The sequence below is a fragment of the Nelumbo lutea genome, chromosome 1, assembly GCF_056320005.1.
Source record: "Nelumbo lutea isolate HS-2025 chromosome 1, American lotus-T2T, whole genome shotgun sequence".
NCBI classification, from domain to species: domain Eukaryota; kingdom Viridiplantae; phylum Streptophyta; class Magnoliopsida; order Proteales; family Nelumbonaceae; genus Nelumbo; species Nelumbo lutea.
The window spans coordinates 187,936,577-187,956,497 of NC_142684.1; the positions used below are offsets into that span (position 1 = coordinate 187,936,577).

Here is a 19,921-nt window from a genome sequence, read left to right on the forward strand (position 1 = left end):
CTCCGTATTTTTGTTTCATATCCTATAGCTACCAGCATATAGGAGTGGTTCTTTTCTCTCTTTGGTTGCATGTGGGATACCCTGGTGAGCCTGGGGAGTTTATTTGAAGTTTCCACTTTCAGGTGGTCAAAGAGAAGGGAGAAAACCTTATGGAGATGCACATGGGCAGCAGTACTTTGGATGTTATGGGAGGAAAAAAATCTGAGGATTTTTTAAGGGAAGAAAAGGTGCAAGGATTTACTGATAGAGGGGATTATGTTAAAAGTGACTTCATGGGTAAAATCGATGGAGTGCGATTCCTCATATAATCAGGAACTGGAGGGTTGTAGCTTCCTCGTCATCTGCTAAAAAGAAGATAGTAAGAAGTTGGAATCCTCCTGAAGTGCGATTCCTCAAATTAAACTTTGATGGGAGCAGTTTTGGCAACCCAGGCATGGCTGGTATTGGTGGGGTCATTAGAGATGACAGGGGGAATGTAATGGGGCAGTTTTCCGGCCCTATTGGGTGGGGAGACTCCATTACAGCTGAATTAAAAGTTCTAGTTTTTGGAATACAAAAGGCCTCAGAAATAGGTGTAAGGAAGTTGGTTGTAGAAGGCGACTCCAAAGTGGTGATAACTGGCTGAAGCAGGATGGAAATGCTCCATGGGCATTCAGAAATGAGATTAAGAAAATTAATCACTCCACAAAGGATATAAAGGTTTTATTTTAGTGGACTCCAAAAGCAGCAAATGGGTTTGCTGATCAACTAGCAAAGCAAGGGGCTAACAGGGAATATTGTTTTTGGGCTCTGTTGTAAGTCTACAAAGCAAATTTTAGGTGAAATGTCTTTGGACATTGGGGTAGCCAAGGCTACTCATTCTCTGTACTAATATTCTCTTTCTTATTAAAATCATTTTCACTGATAAAAAAAAAATGTTTGATGGTAGCGATGAAAGAAATTCGGGTGTTGTCATGGAAGGAATCCAAAAAGGCCAAGGAGCTGAATATCAATAGGCTGTCAATGGAGGGGATACAAAGTTATAAATTGATTTAAAAAAGAAGAGAAGATTGGATGGTGGGACCATATTATTATGAAAAAAAGAAGTATTATGTGATACAAGGAATGGAAGTGACTTCTCAACGGGTGAGAAGAGATGCTAATTCGTCTGATTCAATTATTAATAAAAAAAGTTGTTAAGAATGTGGCATTGAAGACCTGTCATTCGAGCAGAATAAGAACATTCCTCCCTGCGGAAAGAATGTTCTCTTGACGACACTTCCATAGTTCATATTTTTCGAATTCTCATTCTTAAATTCCAGTCTTACCGAAATCTAGATTCCCCAATTTCTTTGACGATTGGTTCAGTTGTTAAGGTCTCTAATTGGTTGTGGCGGAGACTTTGGGATCGAATCAGGGGCCTTCATGCATGGGATCCCTCAACCAAATGCAGTCTCAGGAAAGCCAGACTCAACTTTTGTTATCATGTATATAAAATTTCAACTAGCAGAAAGTACGATTATAAAGGGACCATGGCCATCGTAATATCGAGTTCGGATTTCTTCACAGAATCCTCACACCCACCTCATGACACTTGCAGCTGATCTGATGTAATATCTCCCAACATTCATAGGGAGATGTTCCCAATCCACGGCTGTGAGGTGGGTGTGGGTACCATAACTTCCAAGCCACATGTCATGCACCTTTCTTTCCATGTAAGATGGCTGTGTTTGGTTTGAAGGTAGAGAAAGCGAGACAGGAAACCCTATACAAACCTTGTATGGGTTTCTCCACATTTCCCCGACGTTTTCCTTCAAACCAAACACAGCCCAAGTGAAAATGGCAGTAGGTACCGTATATCACCGGCCACAAGGCTACCTGTTTGCTGTTCATTTTATTCAATTCCGTCGTCGAACATGTTAATGCAAAGATTATATGATTTTACCAACAACACAGTCCGTGCATCGAAAAAGGGAGGGACGACATACAAGTGTTGGAATCCAATTCCTAATTAATTTAATGCAAACAAGTAACTGCTGAGCTTGAAGAGGTTAGTTCGTTAACAACAGCCTCCACGCTCTTCCCGTAGTAATGTGATGTGATGATACTCATGCTATTGCTACATACACTCACTAATATAATACAAAGCGGTTGTTCACCCGGTTTTCTGTCACTGAGTGGGTTGGAGTTGGACGTGTGGGCAGGGTCTATATGGCTCTCCATTTGTCCATAAATTCTTAAATTCACCTCTCTTCTTCCCCAGAGTGAAAAATGTGCCTGCATTGCAATTTGCATAAGATTCAGATTAGAGAAGACGAAAAGAGAACTCAACTCAAACAACAGAAGCCCTTCTATGTCACCCACCAAGTGTGAAAGGAACGATGTAAAGTAGAGCTGGCTGGCCATGTCCATCCATCAAGTTTAAAGCAACGTACGTGATAAGGAGACCTGCAAATTTCATGCAACACAATGGTTATTTTGGGAGAATGGCTGCTAATCAATCATGAAACTTAAAGAAAGCTTGCATCAAATCAAATGCCAAAGCAGAATGTATACTTTCATATTTTATCCAATTTCCATTTTAAGCAAAATCTGTCTAGAACTAATGGGCAACTTCTCATCCCCCTTGGTTGGAAAATGTCTAACTGGAGTTATGGTTGTGCCATACATATACATACACATCGTAAGGTCTGATTTTTAAAAACAAGCTGACCTGGACAATTGAATTAGTTGACCTGGAACTAAGATACATGTATGATTCTGTTCAACTGTAAATAATTAGTGCTCCAAACAATTGATGCAATTGATTGGCCCCAGCTGGTTTCTAGAAAGCACCATACCTACTGAATGGATCATTTCAAACCATCCAGGTCAGTCTCAGACAAAGGGGAAAAAGGAAGGAAACATGATGAACCCCATCATTCCTCTTATTAAACAGATTGTGCTTCAGAGAAATCAGAATGTAAACATAAATCCAATATCCGGTGCTGTTTCTACCACACAATTACCAAATGAATCCATTTAATTTTTAATTTAATCCAACTTCGTACTTATACTTCACATTCAATCAAGTTCCCTGTTCATCTTATGGTTCATTGCCTGCACAGTGCAGACTATGGTGAATATCGGGCTAACACTTTTGGTCTTGTTTATGCTGCTGCATGCAGCACATTGAAAGGAGATATGGTAGATGCAGCAGTCCCTGTGACAGCCTAGGCAAGGAGACTGGTAAGGATAGGAATGAGCATGACGATTACACCATTCGGTATCTACTTAACCTTGTTTTGTACTTTTGTCATTCCCATCTGATACCAATACACTGATAAAAAAAGCTTTGCTCCATGCAAGTGGCTGCTCAACGATTCATAATCCAAGCATTTGACCTGCTTGCTTGTACAATTTGAGCTCCACTCTAGGTTACAAAACATTGTAAACCAACTCCATCTGTGTTTCTAATATATGATATGGTTGCAGGTTCCCAACAATATCCCATTTATTTTCTGGTCTTCCCCCCTCCCCTCTTATTAGTAAATGTTAAAAGTGGGGCATTTAGAAGGCTCTTACCTAAACCATAAGCCACCATCGCCCAAAGGAAGTATCCAGCTCGAAGATTCTTCTTTGCTAACCAATCATACCTACAAGTTACCCATAATTGATATGATAACCAATTAGTACATTGCCAAATCAACATAATCTTTTTTGGGTTCAACATAATCTTTCTTTTGATTTGTTTAAAACAAATAGAATTACAATGAAGCATTTCAGCAAATATAATAAAAATATGCTACAGAAAGAGGCCAGAGCAAATGGAATCATTCATAATATGCAGAAAGTGCAAAGGGAGTGCATAGAGTAGAGTTGCTTAAGGTGACAGCACTCTACAAAACCCTAATAGGATTAGCATTTCTCATGCAAGGAGTGTTTTCTTACTTCAAAACCCAACCAATGCCTCTCAACCTTGTGAAATGCAGAAAATATAAGGCATTATGTCTAAAGAACAAATACAATTCTACAATTTTGCAGCACCTAAAAGGTAGAATAAAGGTAAAAATGGCTTCAGAGTTTTAAGTTTAACCTCAATGAAAAAGCTATTAGCAATCCTGGTAAGAGAATGTCACCAAATCCGATAATGCTGTAACCACCCCAAGGATCGAACATTCGAGGAATTTTCAGTAACATTGGAATACCATCTTCACCACTTTTGTCACCTCGGGCTACCTACAAAGTGCAGAGTCGAAATATATACATCTCACTCACAATTGAAATATAAAACAATAGCAAATATGTAGCGAACTGTAGAATCAAGTTCAAAATATAACTTACCACTATCATTACACTTTCATGGAACCACTTCTTAGAAACAAACACCCAGAAAATATCATACATGAATGCACAACTTAGAAGCACTGTGCCCACCTGATCTCATTAAGAAGCATTAGAAATCAGTCAAACTGAATTGCCAAAAATATCAATGACCTAATAAAACAGTATGTCTGGAACTCCAGATACTAAGCAAATGTTCTTAAGAGACATGCCACAAGCACTACAATGATTAACACAAACATTTGCAACAAAGTATATTGCTGGAAGCATACCACATGACCTTTACCAAACTTGAGGTCCAACCTGAGTTTTCAGGACCAGGCTCAGCTTAAAGCCCAAAACCCCAACCCAATCCATGCAAAAGCTTGAATTGGCTGGGCCTGCCCAAGTTGTAGTCCTATGTACTGATATGGTAAAGACATGTATGATAGAAATGGTGAATAGGATGTAAAACCAAGATGAGGCCACTTAAACTCCATCTTACGGAAAGGATCAGGGTTAAGCCTGTACCATACCTCTTTAGTATATACGAGTTAACTGGACATCTAGAGACTTTTTTTTTTTTTTCTTTTACTTTTCTTTAATGGCATAGTCTCAAATAATATAGAGGTAATGCAAATTTGAAACTCTGGAGAGATGCTTTAGAACCAAAAGATTTCATGATAAGCTGGATCAGAATAGAATATATGGAATGTATTTTAGTAATAAAATGTGTGACTTACGGTAAGAGTTAGACCAGCTAGATCTTATAATTCTCCTGCTGATTCTTTAGATTGGAAAGGAGTAGCAGACAGACTTTTACCCTTTAGAGTAAAAGTTTTTACCAGTTACTGATAAAAAACAGTTAAACTAACTACGAAATAAAATGATCATCTCCAACAGTTAAGCTTGATTATTTTTTGATAAAAACAATTAGGCTTAATTATTCATAAAGAGAATTAGATTATCATTAATTAGTGCAAGGTAGATAAGACTTTCTATGGTATTATGTGGACACTAACCAACCAAACCAACAGAAAATTTCTTAGGCCCCATGCTTACCTGGATACGGCAAGGAAACAGGCTGGATAACTATCATATACAGAATTTATACTAAAAATTGAAGTATCTGGCATGATACAGCACCCTTTGTACAACTATCTGCCTATCTGGGTACTATAGCTCTAAACCAGTGGTGCTGTATGAAATGAATGTTGGGAAATAAAAAACAATTTACAACGTATAATGGATGTTGGGCAATAAAAACAATGTATATATTGAATAAACTAAGTCAAGATGAGAATGTTGAGAGTAGAACGAATGCCAAAACTATGAAAGATAAAACTAGAAACAAATCCATTTGTAAAATTTGGAGGAATTGGCCAGCTAGCTAGATGTTCATCTATAAGGAATAGGGTATTGGCAAGTTGGCTACCCCCTCCTGGAGGTTCTTTGAAGCTGAATTTTGATGGGAGCAGTCAAGACAACCCAGGTTCCTCTGAAATGGGAGGTGCTTTGAGAAATGAATTTGGTGAGGTCATATTCTTTTACTTGGGTCCTTTGGGGATTGGGGACTCCACTGTGGAAGAATTATTAGCTGCCTTACAAGGGGTGAAGTTTGCAAATCAGTTAGGAGTGGAGCAACTTTCGATTGAAAGGGACTCCAAGGTGGTAGTAGGGTGGTTGAAGAACCCAGAGCAAGCTGTGTGGTGTATAAGAATGAAATCAAGAAATTTAAATGGCTGACATGAAATATGCATGTGAGAATACAGTGAGCAGGGAGATCAGCAAATGCACTGGTTGATTTTCTTTTTTTTTTTTTTTTTGAAAATTACCCTGGTTGATTGGTTGGCGAAGCAAGGGGCAAGAAGGGAACAGTTGTTTTGGGTTCTGCTGTAATTTGTTATTTACTCTTTTTTGTAATGTAATCTATTAGGGAGAGGCTGCAGCTCACGCCTCTCCAAGGGATGCTTGTATCAGTTTTAAATCTCTGAATTAATAAAATTCATCATTTCTTATCCAAAAAAAAAAAAAAATAGAGATAGCCCCACTAACCAACAATACGTTAGAATGTCAACTAAGATGATCTCATAATATACGTCAAATTCAATGATTGCATTAAGCAATAAATACATTTTGAAGACTCTGAAAGTGAAAGGTGAATGCTAGAAAGGGCACAAAAAATAATGGGGCGAGACATGAGGAAATGTGATTAACATATTGCCTAGATGAAGTAGAATCATAAAGTAAGATTCAATAACAATAGGTCTTATTTGAGTTAGATTTTGAAATACCAAAATTGTCATCACTAAAATTATACAAGGATGAAAGAATTAATATTGAGGATATCCCACATCATTCACACTACAATGAAAACCTAAGGTCACTGGGCCCTATATCCTACCTTGTGTTGAAGTATTTTCCCAAATGATGTTAGCCATACAAAATCTCATATACACACAAACAAAGCTTTTTTTTTTTTTTTTTTTTTTTTAATATGAAGCAAGGGATTTAAGTTAAAATTTGTCCAATAGATTGTGGATGGAGAAACATGTGAGCCTCTGGGCCTGTAATCATTGTTGCCACATGAAGGTTTCCTTGGTCGTTTATACTACTATAAATGACTCAATTACAAACCTACAAGGCCATGACAACTATTGAATCATTTGCTCAATCCAAACCATTCACTGCATAGGGTACAATCTTCTTAAGTTTAGGGTTCACTCACCACACCACGCCAGTCCTATGGCCCATCTACTATTGGAGTTTTCTGTGGATGATATGAGCTGTCTGAAGTTTCATATGGAAGACACATGGGTTGTGTTTAGACTCTGGTAAATGCCCCAACGACACAAAAAAGCATGTAGATGTTTACGTTTACATCTGTTTTCATATGTTTGCATCGGGCTCTAATTTGTGCAACTAAATTGAAGTTGTTAGATTCAAAGAAATCTAAATAATAACCATGCAGACATGATATGCTGTCACAGAGTAATATCCAATGAAAGAAAAGTTGAGTCTACATTATTACCTTGAGGTTAGGTACACGGACAATTTGAAGAACTGTAATTATCAATGCAATACCCTGAACAAAAAAGAATTCAAAAAAAGGGGGATGTAAGATAAAATAATATTATTCAGTGCTAAGGCCATGAATAAAATGATCCTAATTGTATAAACATAAATTTCAACTTTCAAAAGCAAGTATATAAGGAGGATTTTGCATTCTTTGCCAAAGTAGTATGTTTTATCTATCCCAGAAATATGTTCAGTATTTCCATGGGAACTCCAGGAATATGTATTACAAAATGAGAGAATAAGAATACAAAGATGATCAATTCCCCTTACAAGAATATCTTGGCCTATCCATGCAAAGGAGATGCGCCGATACACAGCCCAAACAACAGCAAATGCTATGCAGAATGGACAAACAGCTATCGTAAGGTAAGAAACAGCTCCAAAGAAGGGTACTTTAACAAATGATTCTCCAGCATGTTTAAACCACCTGAAAATATATCTAGTCAAAACCAAAGATTCAAAGAACTTCATGGAAGTTGAAAAACAAAGAGATACCTCCAATAAGTTAAAGTTAATCAATCAAACCTATATGATGTGATGGAGAATACACAAAGAACATGCTTTTTTGTCATATTTATTAGTTACTTGCCTTTTCCTTTTCACTCTTTTTCCTTTGTCGAAAACATAAAAAGAAAATCAAAGATATAGGAATCTACTACTGTTTACAATTATCAAGAAATTCACATGAAGTCCTTATGACCTGTTTGCTTCTGATGTTGTACATGGTAACTCACTCCTTTCTTGTCTAGAAAAATCTCCTTATGTTATTAAGAAAAAAAAATCCGTTTAGTATATCAGAGATTGTTCTTAAAGTATAAAGAGCTTTGACATGTTCTATAAATTCCATTAAAATTCAGAAAAATCAAATGTTGCACATACTTCCATATGGAATGGATGATTATTCTTTTTATTCCCCCACCCCAACAAATTTTATATGGCTACCAGCATGATAATAACTATTTGAAACAAAACTTCCCAAGCATAAAAATTGAGTCTTTTGACTATTTCACCAAACCTCATGAACAGGGCACATGACAAGCCAAGTTCCCAGAAGAAAATCAGGAGATGAGTAGAGTAGGATGATGCAATAGGGCTGGAACGAACTATCACGAGAGAGAGAGAGAGAGAGAGAGAGGGAGGGAGGGAGGGAGGGAGGGTGGAGGAAGAGAAAAGAGAGAGAAATCCCAAGGAATCACTCCAAGGGTCCTAGAATCACTCTAGGTTTGTAGGAATCACCATACAACAAACTTGCAAGAGAGTAAGGGTGTAAACGGATCGAATCCAATTAGAAAATCCGATATCTGAATTGGATTTGATATCCAACGGATATTGAAAAATAATATTCGAATTCGAATCCGGTTAAATATTCGAATATTCAATTCAATTCGAATTTGACAAATTAATTATTTTAGGTAATTAATAAATATTTTTTATATAAAGTATATAAATATATAGACTATTTAAATAATTTAATTATTATATAAAAATTATATAAAACATTTAAATATTTTATATATTATATATAAGATTAAATAATCGGTCAAATTCGGATTTTATCGAATCGAATCAGGTCATATCCGAATTCGATTCGATTATGTTGAATCTCGAATTCGAAATCAGATTTTCAAATACCATTGAGACCCCTACAAAAAAGCTTTAAAGAAATCTTCATTAGCTTTAAAAGGAAGAGAATACATCTATTTATAGAGTGACTTGTGCGGCCCGGAATACTGTTCAGCTTAATTACAAAAAAAGCCACTCCTTGTCTTGTGCATGAAGAAACATAATAACTTTCTACCTACTAATGCAAATAAACTGAAAATTGAAGAGAACTACTAAGCTAGAGGAACAAGATGCCATAGCCCAAGCCCACATGGAGCTGGCCAAAATGATGAAAATACCTTTGACCAGATCAGTCCAAGTCCCAAGAGTCTTTTCCATGCCAAATCAGAACCTGTTTGTTGGCCTTCTTCTTATTAGAATAGATCTTATAATGCCTGGACCGATCCCCATCGTCTCCCCCTGGCTTGAAAGAATTCGGCTCTGGCAAGTTAAAGGCATGATATTGCACATAAAGTTTGGGATTAAGATGATACAAGTCTTCGGCTGTAACCCACGAACATTCTGAAAGAAATAGATTCTTCCACTTTACAAGAAAATTTTGACAACGCCCACTTGCTGTAGAAATCAACTTTTCATCAAGGATGTCTTCAGACACATCAGTAGGTGGAACCAAAGGCAGCTTAAGCAATGAGACTGTGGGACAACCACTATGGCCATGATATGCACTTAGGTCTTCAACATTGAAGATTGGGCTAATTCCCATGTCGCTTGGCTTATCCAGGACATAGGCATTAGAACTGATTTTCTTAGTGATATTGTAGGGACCTGCACTCTTGGAGTGAAGCTTCTTATAAAAGCCCTTAGGAAAGCGTTCAATACATACATGCACCATAATCATATCATCCTCCTCAATATCAGCTAGGTGCCTATGCAAATCAGCTTTGGCTTTGTATGCATCATAGCTAAGAGCAATCTTGTGTCTAACTTCATCATGGATTTCTCTCATGTGGCAAGCAAAGCCTTTGGCTTCTATGCTAGTCATGGCGTCTTGTGGCAAAGACACTAAATCAATAATCCTCTTAGGCTGAATTCCAATAACTATCTCGAAGGGACTTCTTCCAGTTGACCTGTTGACTGAATTGTTGTAAGCAAATTCAGCCATAGGTAGGATGAGATCCCACCTGGAAGTATGGTTACCAACTAAGCAATGCAGCAAATCACCAAGGCTCCTATTAACTACCTTAGTTTGGCCATCAGTCTGTGGATGAAAAGAATATGAAAACTTCGGTTTTGTATTGAGAAGTTTCCAAAGTGTCTTCCGAAAATAACTCATAAACTTAGCATCGCAATCAGAAACAATAGTAACAGGAACACCATGTAAACGAACAATTTCCCTAAAGAATAGGTTTGCCACATGTGAGGCATCGAATGTCTTAATGCAAGGAATAAAGTGGACCATTTTTGAGAACTTGTCTACCTCAACATAACTTACTGTCTTGGGCAGACGTAGGACAAAATCCATAGAGAAATCTTGCCAAGGCTCATGTGGAATTGGTAAAGGGGTGTACAACCTTGCATTTTTCTTTCTCCCTTTTGCAAATTGACAAATTCTACACTGTTGGATCACATGTTCAACATGAGCCTTAAGGCTAGGCCAATAAAAGCGATTTCTACCATAGCAATGGTCTTGTCTCAACCAAAACGCCCAAGAATTCCACCTACATATAATTCCCATATAACATAATGGATAGAAAAGTTAGGATATACAAATTGCTGTCTAGCTTGTAAAGAACCATAAATGATGCCGAAATCCTTGCAACCAATATAATCTTGCCTCAATTGATCGAACCCCACAACTTGTACAGACATAGAATGAAGTATATACGCCACTTGGCTCAATGCATCGGCTACTTGGTTCTTGGCACCAGCTATATGCTTAATCACAAAGTTATATTTTGCTAAAAATTCAGCCCATTTCTGATGTTGACTACTAAGATACTTATGGGATTTGAGATATTTGAGTGCCTCATGATCTGAATACAAAACAAACTCTTGGGAAATTAAATAATGACACCAATGTCAAAGACATTGCACAACAGCACAAAATTCCTTGTCGTACGTGGAATTTTTTGCTTAGCTTCATTAAGATTTTCACTATGAAAAGCTATAGGATGTCCTTGCATAAGCAAACCACCTATTCCAACTTGGGAAGCATCACAAAACACTTCAAAGATTTTTGAAAAGTTGGGCAATTGTAATGCTAGGGTCTCAGTCATCCTTTGCTTGATAGTCTCAAAGGCTTTAGTTGCAGCCTTAGACCAAACAAATTCCCCCTTTTCATAGCTTTTGTAATTGGTGTCATAATAGTGTTGAAATTCCTTATGAAATGCCTGTAAAAAGTAGCTAATCCATGAAAGCTTCTCACTTCATGGATGTTAGTGGGGGTGGGCCAATCAAGGTTTCATAATTCTACAAACTCTGTCTTGATCTCATCTCCTTAATGGCAGTCCTTAGTGGGTGGTTCACATGTTGACCAGCAGGGTTATTGGTGTTAGAACCCTCTGCTTCAGCTCCTCCAGGTGGAAAACTAATGTTGTTTTTCACTTCTTGGCCTTTCATCAACATTTTGACTTGAGCTTCTAGGGTGTTGATTAATAAGTGCAAGCAACAACTCTTCTTTAGCTTGTTCACTTAATCTTCCTCTCATCATCTCATGTTTCTCCCATGGTAATGAGTCATTTGAAACCTAATGCTCTGATACCAAACTGATGCAATAGGGCTGGAACAAACTATCACAAGAGAGAGAGAGAGAGAGAAGAGGGAGAAATCCCAACGCATCATTCCAAGGGTCATAGATAGAATCACTCTAGAGTTTGTAGGAATCACTCCATACAGCAAACTTGCAAGACAACTCTAAAGAAATCCTCATTAGCTTCAAAAGGAAGAGAATACATCTATTTATAGAGTGACTTGTGCGGACCGGAACTCTGTTCACCATAATTACAAAAAAGCCACTCCTTGTCTTGTGTACTACTACGCTAGAGGAACAAGATGCTATAGACCAAGCCCACATGAGACTGGTCAAAATGAGGAAAACACCCCTGGTCAAATCAGTCCAAGTCCCAAGAGTCTTCTCCATGCCAAATCAGAACCTGTTTGTTGGCCTTCTTCTTATGAGAACAGGTCTTATAATGCCTGGACTGATCCCCATCACATGATAAGCATGTAAAATGGAATAGAAAGAACAACTATGGTATTTGGAAAACAAATGAAGCTCGCTCACAACAAAATCAAATTCTAATTAGGTGATGCATTCAAATCCTCTACCAATACAAGCATAAATCATGGCTTCATCAGGAATGGGAGAAGGAACTGATTTAGTAGTTTAGCATCTAATATGAAGTCTTCTAAAGCAGAAAAAATTATGCAAAATGGGAGACAACTGGAATGAACAATTATACCTTGACAATAAAGCCACCAAGCAAGTTTGCAGGCCCTGAAAGAACAAGAAGCAAAAGGGTTTAATTACAATTTTGGGACAGTAAATGCATAAATCAATATTGAAGAGCTGAAGTCTGATATTTCCAGTGGTCAACCCTAAAGCCATGTAGGAAACCTTCAAGTCTAAGTATATTTTTTGTAAACAAAACCAAACAGATACAAGTCCAAGGTGCATATGCATGGATCTATAAAATATGAAATGAAAGAAGGACAAACACACCTCTACTCCACCGATGCAAAATAGGACCACCAATAGCTCAACAAACCAGAAAGACATAAGTCTGTAAAGTAAAACTAGGAAGCAAGAAGCAATCACAACAAAAAGGACGGCTGATGTTGTGTTGATATCCACCACACCACTAGCACCTGGGGCTTCTACATTTACAAATTCATCTGAAGCATCCTACATGAGGAAAAATCAATTCATCTATCAAACCTACAAATCATCAAAGTTATCCACAAGATTTGGGAAAAAATAGAATAAACCCCTTGGGTATGAATGTATCAAGTAAGCTTCTAAATAAAGGATCGAAGAAAAAATAACCTTTAACAATTTGTCTTGTTCAATAGCTGCTTCTCTGGCACTCCATGCAGACCAATATGACGCACACAAGATGGTTCCAACTGCCATCAGCCATAAAAATACTTCTGCTATATCCACCAGTGGACGTTGTGGAGAATACAACTGCACAGCAACTGAAGAAAAATCATGGAACTTTAGCAAGAGGTTTAGCAACCAACAGCAGAAGGAGAAAACTGATGGAAGACTAAATATAGGGCAAAGAAAATGTGTATATCAAGGAGCAACTTCTTTCACCTCAACCAGGGTAAATGAAAGTTCACCTGAGGAATTCTTCTTAAAACTTGTTTCCAGTATTACACCAGCATCTTGTGGGAGCATGACTGCAGGAATGTGTATATCAAGGTCTGTTTCTTTGGGATCACAAACCATCTTGAATAGCTCTGCAGGATGAAACAGAAAGATACATCAACTAGCAGAAGAAGTTATGAGAACTGGTAATGTAGCAGAGCTCTTGTTATTTTGAGATAACAGCTAAGCTATAATTACATTTCTTTTCAATTTAGACTGTCAAGGCTTTGTTTTGCAAATAGCTTTATTACAATAGAAAATTTTCAACCAACAAAAATGTAACAGCAAAGTTAACTAAACCATCTATACTGACAACAACAGCCAAATAGAGTCTTAACCTATTTTTAGTAAATCGTGTTTTGGGGGGCACCTTCCAATCCTTTTCTTTTGTTCAATTTATATTCTGTGATCTGTATCAATAGGGAAATGGTTAAGTGTGAATCTTTATCTCCACCAGTAGTTAAAAGTTATTCCCTCAGCTCCTTTGTGATGTTAATTCCATGAAGATAATAATAATGTGACAATCCAAATCTACATCTGCCCCTTTAAATATATAAACTAAGAAAACTTTATTTAACAACAACAAAACATTGGGATGGCTTAGTAATAGCATATGAATCTAAAACCAGGAAAATAAAAAGGATAATATACACACCTTTTTTGTTATTTATGATAAGGATGGCTGAAGCACCAGCAGCTTGTGCAACATTTGCCTTTTTTGTGAATGTGCAATTACCTCGGTGCACAAGGATGACATCTCCAATAAGCTAGAAAAGAAAATGGCACTCTAAATTATAACCTTTTTATGCCACAATAAATCTTAGTGTTCATCATATAGAAGGATGCATGCCTTGCCAATTGGAGAAGAGAATAAAATAAAAGGAAAACCTTATTTTTGGGTTGGCTGCAACAATCAGGAGGGTCAGAAAGGGAAAGCTTAGTCTGGTTAGCATGTTTCTCCTTTGACTCCATGGTAGTGCCAAACCGAGCACCAACTCCGACAAACTCATTTCCTTCCTTTCCATCCACCCAAGTTTGGACTTTCACCTACCAAGCATCAAATGTCATTAACAAAGAGATGAGGGAGTAATAGTATAATAAAAAGAATGAGAAACACATAAGCAAAATGAGTCGATGTGGATCCACATGGAAACCAAAGGATACTTGATGAGAACCAAAAGGACCTAATATAATAAGCTACAATGCAATCAGAAATCAATTACAAGCCTATTGAGTTACAATTGCTCATCTAATTATGGTACAAAGAGGGTTGAAGGACATTTCGGCAGAAAACAAAACGCAAACACTTGCAAGTGGTCTAGAACACTAGGAGGAAGATTCTCCTCGAACTTGGAACTTCTGATACACCGCCATCCATCCCCGAAGGCCCGAAGATGGAAGAATATTTTAACGAAAAAAACCAAGACAACAAAGGCAGCAACAAATATAACCTGAAGAATACCAATTGCCCAACATAAAAAGAAGAAAAAATAAAATAAAACAATAGAGGTTTTAAATTCAGCAAGTTTGTCGCCACTCTGTACGAAGTAAAAATACCAGTTAAAACATCAAGCTCCAAGCAGATCGCAGAAAAAAAAGAAGCATCAACAACTAGTGAGAAATACCAACCAAAGTACGAAGAGGGAAATCAGAACCCCAAATTCCGCTGTACTCCCCACCACAAATAAAAGGAATGAAAGGAAAAAAAAAAAACAAGAAGAGTATTTTCACATCAAATAGCACCAAATTAAAGAAGAAGAGATCGAACCACGTTCGCATTTTTCTAGTACTATTGTCATCCTTACTTTCTCCTACGCCTCAATTAGAGAAGCCGAAGAAGAAAGAAAAAGCATTCAGAACAGGAAATACAAAAATAAACCAAACAGATGCAAATAAGAAAAGGACAGTTGAGAAACCAAAGCAATAATGACTGCTTGAAAGATTAAAAAAAAAAAAAAACATGAAACAGCATAAAAATTACCAGAACGAAATTGTTCGAGCAACCGGGCTTCTTCGGCGCCTCATCGTCTTGATGCACGATATCCCCTGCAATTACCGAAGCAGGAGTCCAAAGCAGAACCACTGCAGAGAAGCAAGTCACCCAGAAGAAAACTCTCTGTAAATCCATATGGCATCCAAACGCCTCTCAGATTAAAAGCAAGTCACCCAGAAGAGTTCGGTTTGGTGTTCCTTCCTGGAATCTAATAGAAAAGAAAGAAAAAGAAGGAGATTAAGCAAAACCAGTGTTTTTTGAGTCGTACGATAGACTTTTTCCGTTCTCTCTCTGTCTTCATTTGTTGTTTTCTTTTCTTGCCCATTTTTTTTGTTTAATAATTAAAATTAATTGATGCTGTGTGTGCTGTTGTTATAAGCATGACCGGCTACAACCCGTGAAGGCATCCTCCGTACATCCGTAGAATTGAAAAGTGGAACAAAACCGCGGATCTACCTGCTTTTTGCAGTTACATCGCAGAGTCCTTTTTTTTTTAATTTTATTTATTTTTAAAATTTATAATTTATAAATATAAGTGAAGTAATGCACATGGTGTGTTGTGAAATAAGAAGGCCCACATGCCACATGACCCCTTGAAATGGGTGTGAGGGGCCGGTGGGCCATCTGTTGGGCACGGACGGTGAACTGGCCCAACATTCCGATAAGATTTGTTTTGCAAATGAAGGATAACGGGTTTGATGCTCATCTCGTTCAACTTCCTTGGTTAGTTGGTAATTCTATTTCTAATTGTCTATGTGTAGACACACTCACACACTATGCGTTCAAGGCTGAGTTTTATTATGTGCTTTGTCGTTTGGCCTGGTGTGTCATGTCTGGAACTTTTTTAGGGTAAAAGATTTAAACTTCATCAATAAATCAATTTGAGTTTTAATTAATGTAAAAATATATATATATATTTATAGTATTTATAATATATTACATATTTATTTATAATATATGTTATAAACGTAAAAACTGAAGAAGTCAATCGGTCAATTGATTAACCGGTAGTAACCATCCGATTAACCATGAACACCGCCACCTCCCTTGTAAATTGCATTAGCTGTTAAACACTGCCAGTCGTCGGACTGGTTAAAATTAAACTTCTTTGGCAGCTGATTCTCAAATCTAAATCAGGGATTATCCTCCTTAACTATTTTGTTTTCATTTTGTGCTCTGTAGTTTCTTGTGTTTAGGTGTTGTTGGTAGTTTAGGCCGGTAGAGTTGAGTTTCCCTCAGGCTGTTTGTTTGGTTTGAAGGAAAAAAGTAGGGAAAGAGAGAAAAATTTATACAAAGTTTGTAATAGTTTTCCTATCTTTCCTTTCCTTTTCCTTCAAACCAAGCATAGCCTTAGTTTATGTTTTCTCTGTGTAACAACCTCCCCCAATGTGTATTCTAAATACTTACTAGAAAGAGAAAGACTTTTTTCTTATTTTACACGATTAACTTGCTTTTTTCTTACTCTATATATACAGTATTGTTCTTCACACGATTGCTTTCTTAATTATTCTTTTTCTTAAGTCCATATTACTATTGTTCATCCCTTTCTTCTTTCCGTATATAATACATGAATACCCAAAACAAAAGTACAATACATAAATTACTGTTTTTTTTTTTTTTTTTTTGTTTCCACTGGATCATTTGCTCATTGATAAATGATAGCTTTTCTGTTTTTTTGCAGTTTCTATAGAAATTTCTTGCATCAAAGTGCCGAATTAGCAGCTTTTCAGCAATAAGTTCTCGTTCTTCCTTAATTTCTGAAAGTTTCTTGTTCAATTGTGCCCTCTCTGTTTCTACATACGTCTCCGGATCTCCCTACCCGATGAAGTGGGAATTTTCTCTCCAACACAGACAAACCATTTAATTAGTGTTTCAATGAGTCTCATCAATATATTGCATTGCCTTCTAGTTCTGGACAATTGTTATTACCACCTCTATGCTTTGGTTATTGAGCGTTTTCCATGGTCCAGCTTGAAAGCAAAGTTTGAGGATGTTGAAAACAATTCTTTGTTTTATAAAAATAACTCCATCAAGTCGCATTAATTCTTCTTTTATTTGAAGAGAATCTCACATTAAAAAGAAATGAGAAGTGTAAAGGACTTGTATACAAGAATGATCCCATGGTTTTGCAGGCTTCTCCATGGTCGAGTAGTTGTGGTTGGCTCCCCCATGGTCCTGAAGAATCCAGGATTCAAGACAAAGCTCAACCTGGAAAGAAAAATGGAACTGGAACCTAAATCCACGACAAGAAACTGATCAATTGAAGCTTTGAAAAAAAAAAATCCTGAATGAGAAGAAGGACGAGAGAGATCATGTGGTAGCAAGTAGACAAAAGCAATAAGCCGGAGAGAGAGAGAGAGCGCTCAAACAATACTGCAATAGAGAAACATTTCTGAGTATCCAAGAACAGATATTAGGGCTAGTACTCCACTAAGTCTCGTCTGAATTATATGTGCCTACCATGGGATTCCCAAATATAGCTTTGAGATCTCATTCATACAAAAGATAATACTCATGAGGTCCTCGTTCTTAGATGTTGTACTAGTTTAAGATACGTTTAAAACTCAGAAATGTTTAAATTTAACTGTCTATTGTCTTGAAGGTGGTCAGGTCGTCTACCTAGGGTTCTGGTCCTAGCACCAGCAAGGGAGTTGGCCAAGTAAGTGGAGAAGGATATCAAGGAATCAACACCTTATTTGAACACTGTCTGTGTATATGGTGGTACGTGTGTTTCTTATAACAGTCAACAAAACACACTATCTTGTGGTGTTGATGTGGTAGTGGGAACTCTAGGGTGTATCATTGAGTTGATCAATGGTAATAGCCTCAAATTGGGGGAGGTTCAATATATATTTGGTCCTTGACGAAGTAGACCTGATGCTTGTTGTTGGGTTTGAGGAAGATGTGGAAATAATATTAGAAAAGCTTCCATTTGAGAGGCAGAGTTCATCAAAGTTCATCAGAGGTTCAACTGTGCAAACAAAATTTTTGTTCATGTGGTGTTATATGAAACCCAAAGTTGATCTTAGCCTAGAATCACTCCATTTTCAGCGTCTGAAGCAAGGGAGCTGGTCAAACAATTTAGGAATTCAGTGGTTTGGGAATTTTAGGAATTGTAAAAAATATATGAGTCACGTGATGTTACATGTGAATGGAGTGTGACGAAAAATTAACAACAATGGAGGTTTTAGACAATCGTTAAAAAACTTAAGGGTACTTTAAGACATAGGAGTATTTTAAGAAATATGCCCAAAATCCTTTTGTAATATTTTTGACAACTCGGTGTCACATAAGCTGAATAGTGAAAAAATGCTTAAACATTGGGGGAAACATTTTGGTGTTTATCCCATCAAATAGCTCTCTCACAACCCAATAAAAATGTTCTTTGACAAATGATTTAAACAAACAACATTTCAAGCTCCAATGGGAGAAACACCTATGTAGTGTTCAGTTGGCACCATTTTTCAAATAAATGATAATGAAACCAAACACCGTCATAGTCTATTCAATGACTTACCACTCTAGCTTGATTTGCAACAAGATGAGCCAAGTTACTTTCATTTCTCATTACATACATCAAATTACAAAAAGCAAGAGAGGATAACAAGGTCCTGATATCTTTATGTGGTGCTGAGTTGGCACCGTTTTTCAGATAAACAATAATGAAATCAAACACCATCATAGTTTATTCGATGACTTACTATTCTATCTTGGTTTTCAACAAGATGAGCTAAGTTATTTTCATTGCTCGCTAGATACATCAGATTGCAAAAAACAAGAGAGGATAATAAGTTCCAAATGTCTTTATTGTTCATTGAGTATGTCTATGTTTCTATTTTTCCATTGTTCACTTGATTATCGTTTTGTTTAGTCATCTGATGTAGTATCAACAATGCATGACATAAGTCTAACAAGATTTTATTATTTTAACTAAAAAAAACATCTATCTATGAGGGGAGGTTTTTGTCCATTGAAATTAAAGGCAATATTGGGTCATTGAGAATATTTAACTGCAGATGAAGTAACATACGACCACGAATTTCCCATGGAGGAGAGGTTTCTATGATAACATTACCCAATAATGGAGGTATTCATGTATTATTCCATTTTGAAAAGATAGGGGAGGTCTTAGTAGTTAGTACTTAGCTTAAATATCGGGGGAGGTTGAAGTCTTTTCTCCCTTTTTTACCCTAAAATTGACCTTGAGTCCAAAGTCATAAATACCTTTTAGATGTAATTTAAATTACAGTTTGTTCTATTTTTACTTCTTATTGGCTGGCTTGGGTGCAACTTGGGCAGAAACTATATCAGCACGAAGTCAATTCGCAATTTTACATAGGTTGGATTTGGATTTTTTGTTCTTGGGCCGTTAGGGCCCAAAAGTTCAGTCCAATTATATATATATTTTTGAAAGATATATATATACATATATCTGCATGCATATATGCATTTATATGCATATTTTTTGTAAACCATGCACACATTTATATTAAATTTTTAGTGTGCAAGGTGCCAACTAGATGGTTGGTAAGGTCTCCAGCTGATTGTAGAAAATACTTGGGATTGAATCCCACTTGCACCTAGGTTGGGGGTTATGGGTTTGAGGAATGGGCTGCCCCCTATTGTGTAGCCCC

General features: G+C 36.9%; 1 protein-coding gene across 2 annotated transcripts; it reads right to left on the reverse strand.

Moving 5' to 3' along the window:
• Positions 1 to 1,970: 1,970 nt before the first annotated feature.
• On the reverse strand, positions 1,971 to 15,632 carry LOC148879910 (signal peptide peptidase-like 4). Of its 2 annotated transcripts, none has more exons than XM_088961637.1 (14): positions 15,276 to 15,632; positions 14,183 to 14,341; positions 13,950 to 14,061; positions 13,267 to 13,386; positions 12,968 to 13,119; positions 12,644 to 12,826; positions 12,384 to 12,418; positions 7,630 to 7,786; positions 7,313 to 7,366; positions 4,303 to 4,395; positions 4,055 to 4,197; positions 3,544 to 3,614; positions 2,344 to 2,427; positions 1,971 to 2,256 (listed from the first exon to the last, which is right to left on the reverse strand). In XM_088961637.1, exons 1-14 carry the CDS (start codon positions 15,420 to 15,422, stop codon positions 2,150 to 2,152), a joined length of 1,617 nt encoding a protein of 538 aa, XP_088817763.1. In that variant the 5' UTR covers positions 15,423 to 15,632; the 3' UTR covers positions 1,971 to 2,149. The 2 variants fall into 2 exon arrangements, with proteins under 2 accessions (XP_088817763.1, XP_088817764.1); XM_088961638.1 differs by lacking the exon at positions 15,276 to 15,632 and adding an exon at positions 15,063 to 15,203.
• Between the last annotated feature and the right edge of the window lie 4,289 nt (positions 15,633 to 19,921).

Coding starts and splice junctions, on each gene's coding strand:
- LOC148879910 (XM_088961637.1), bottom strand. CDS start 15,422: ATGGATTTACAGAGAGTTTTCTTCTGGGTGACTTGCTTCTCTGCAGTG. Junction 7,367..7,629: donor GGATAGGCCAAGATATTCTT/GTAAGGGGAATT, acceptor TTTTTTGTTCAG/GGTATTGCATTGATAATTAC. Junction 2,428..3,543: donor GATGGTGGCTTATGGTTTAG/GTAAGAGCCTTC, acceptor TGAAATTTGCAG/GTCTCCTTATCACGTACGTT.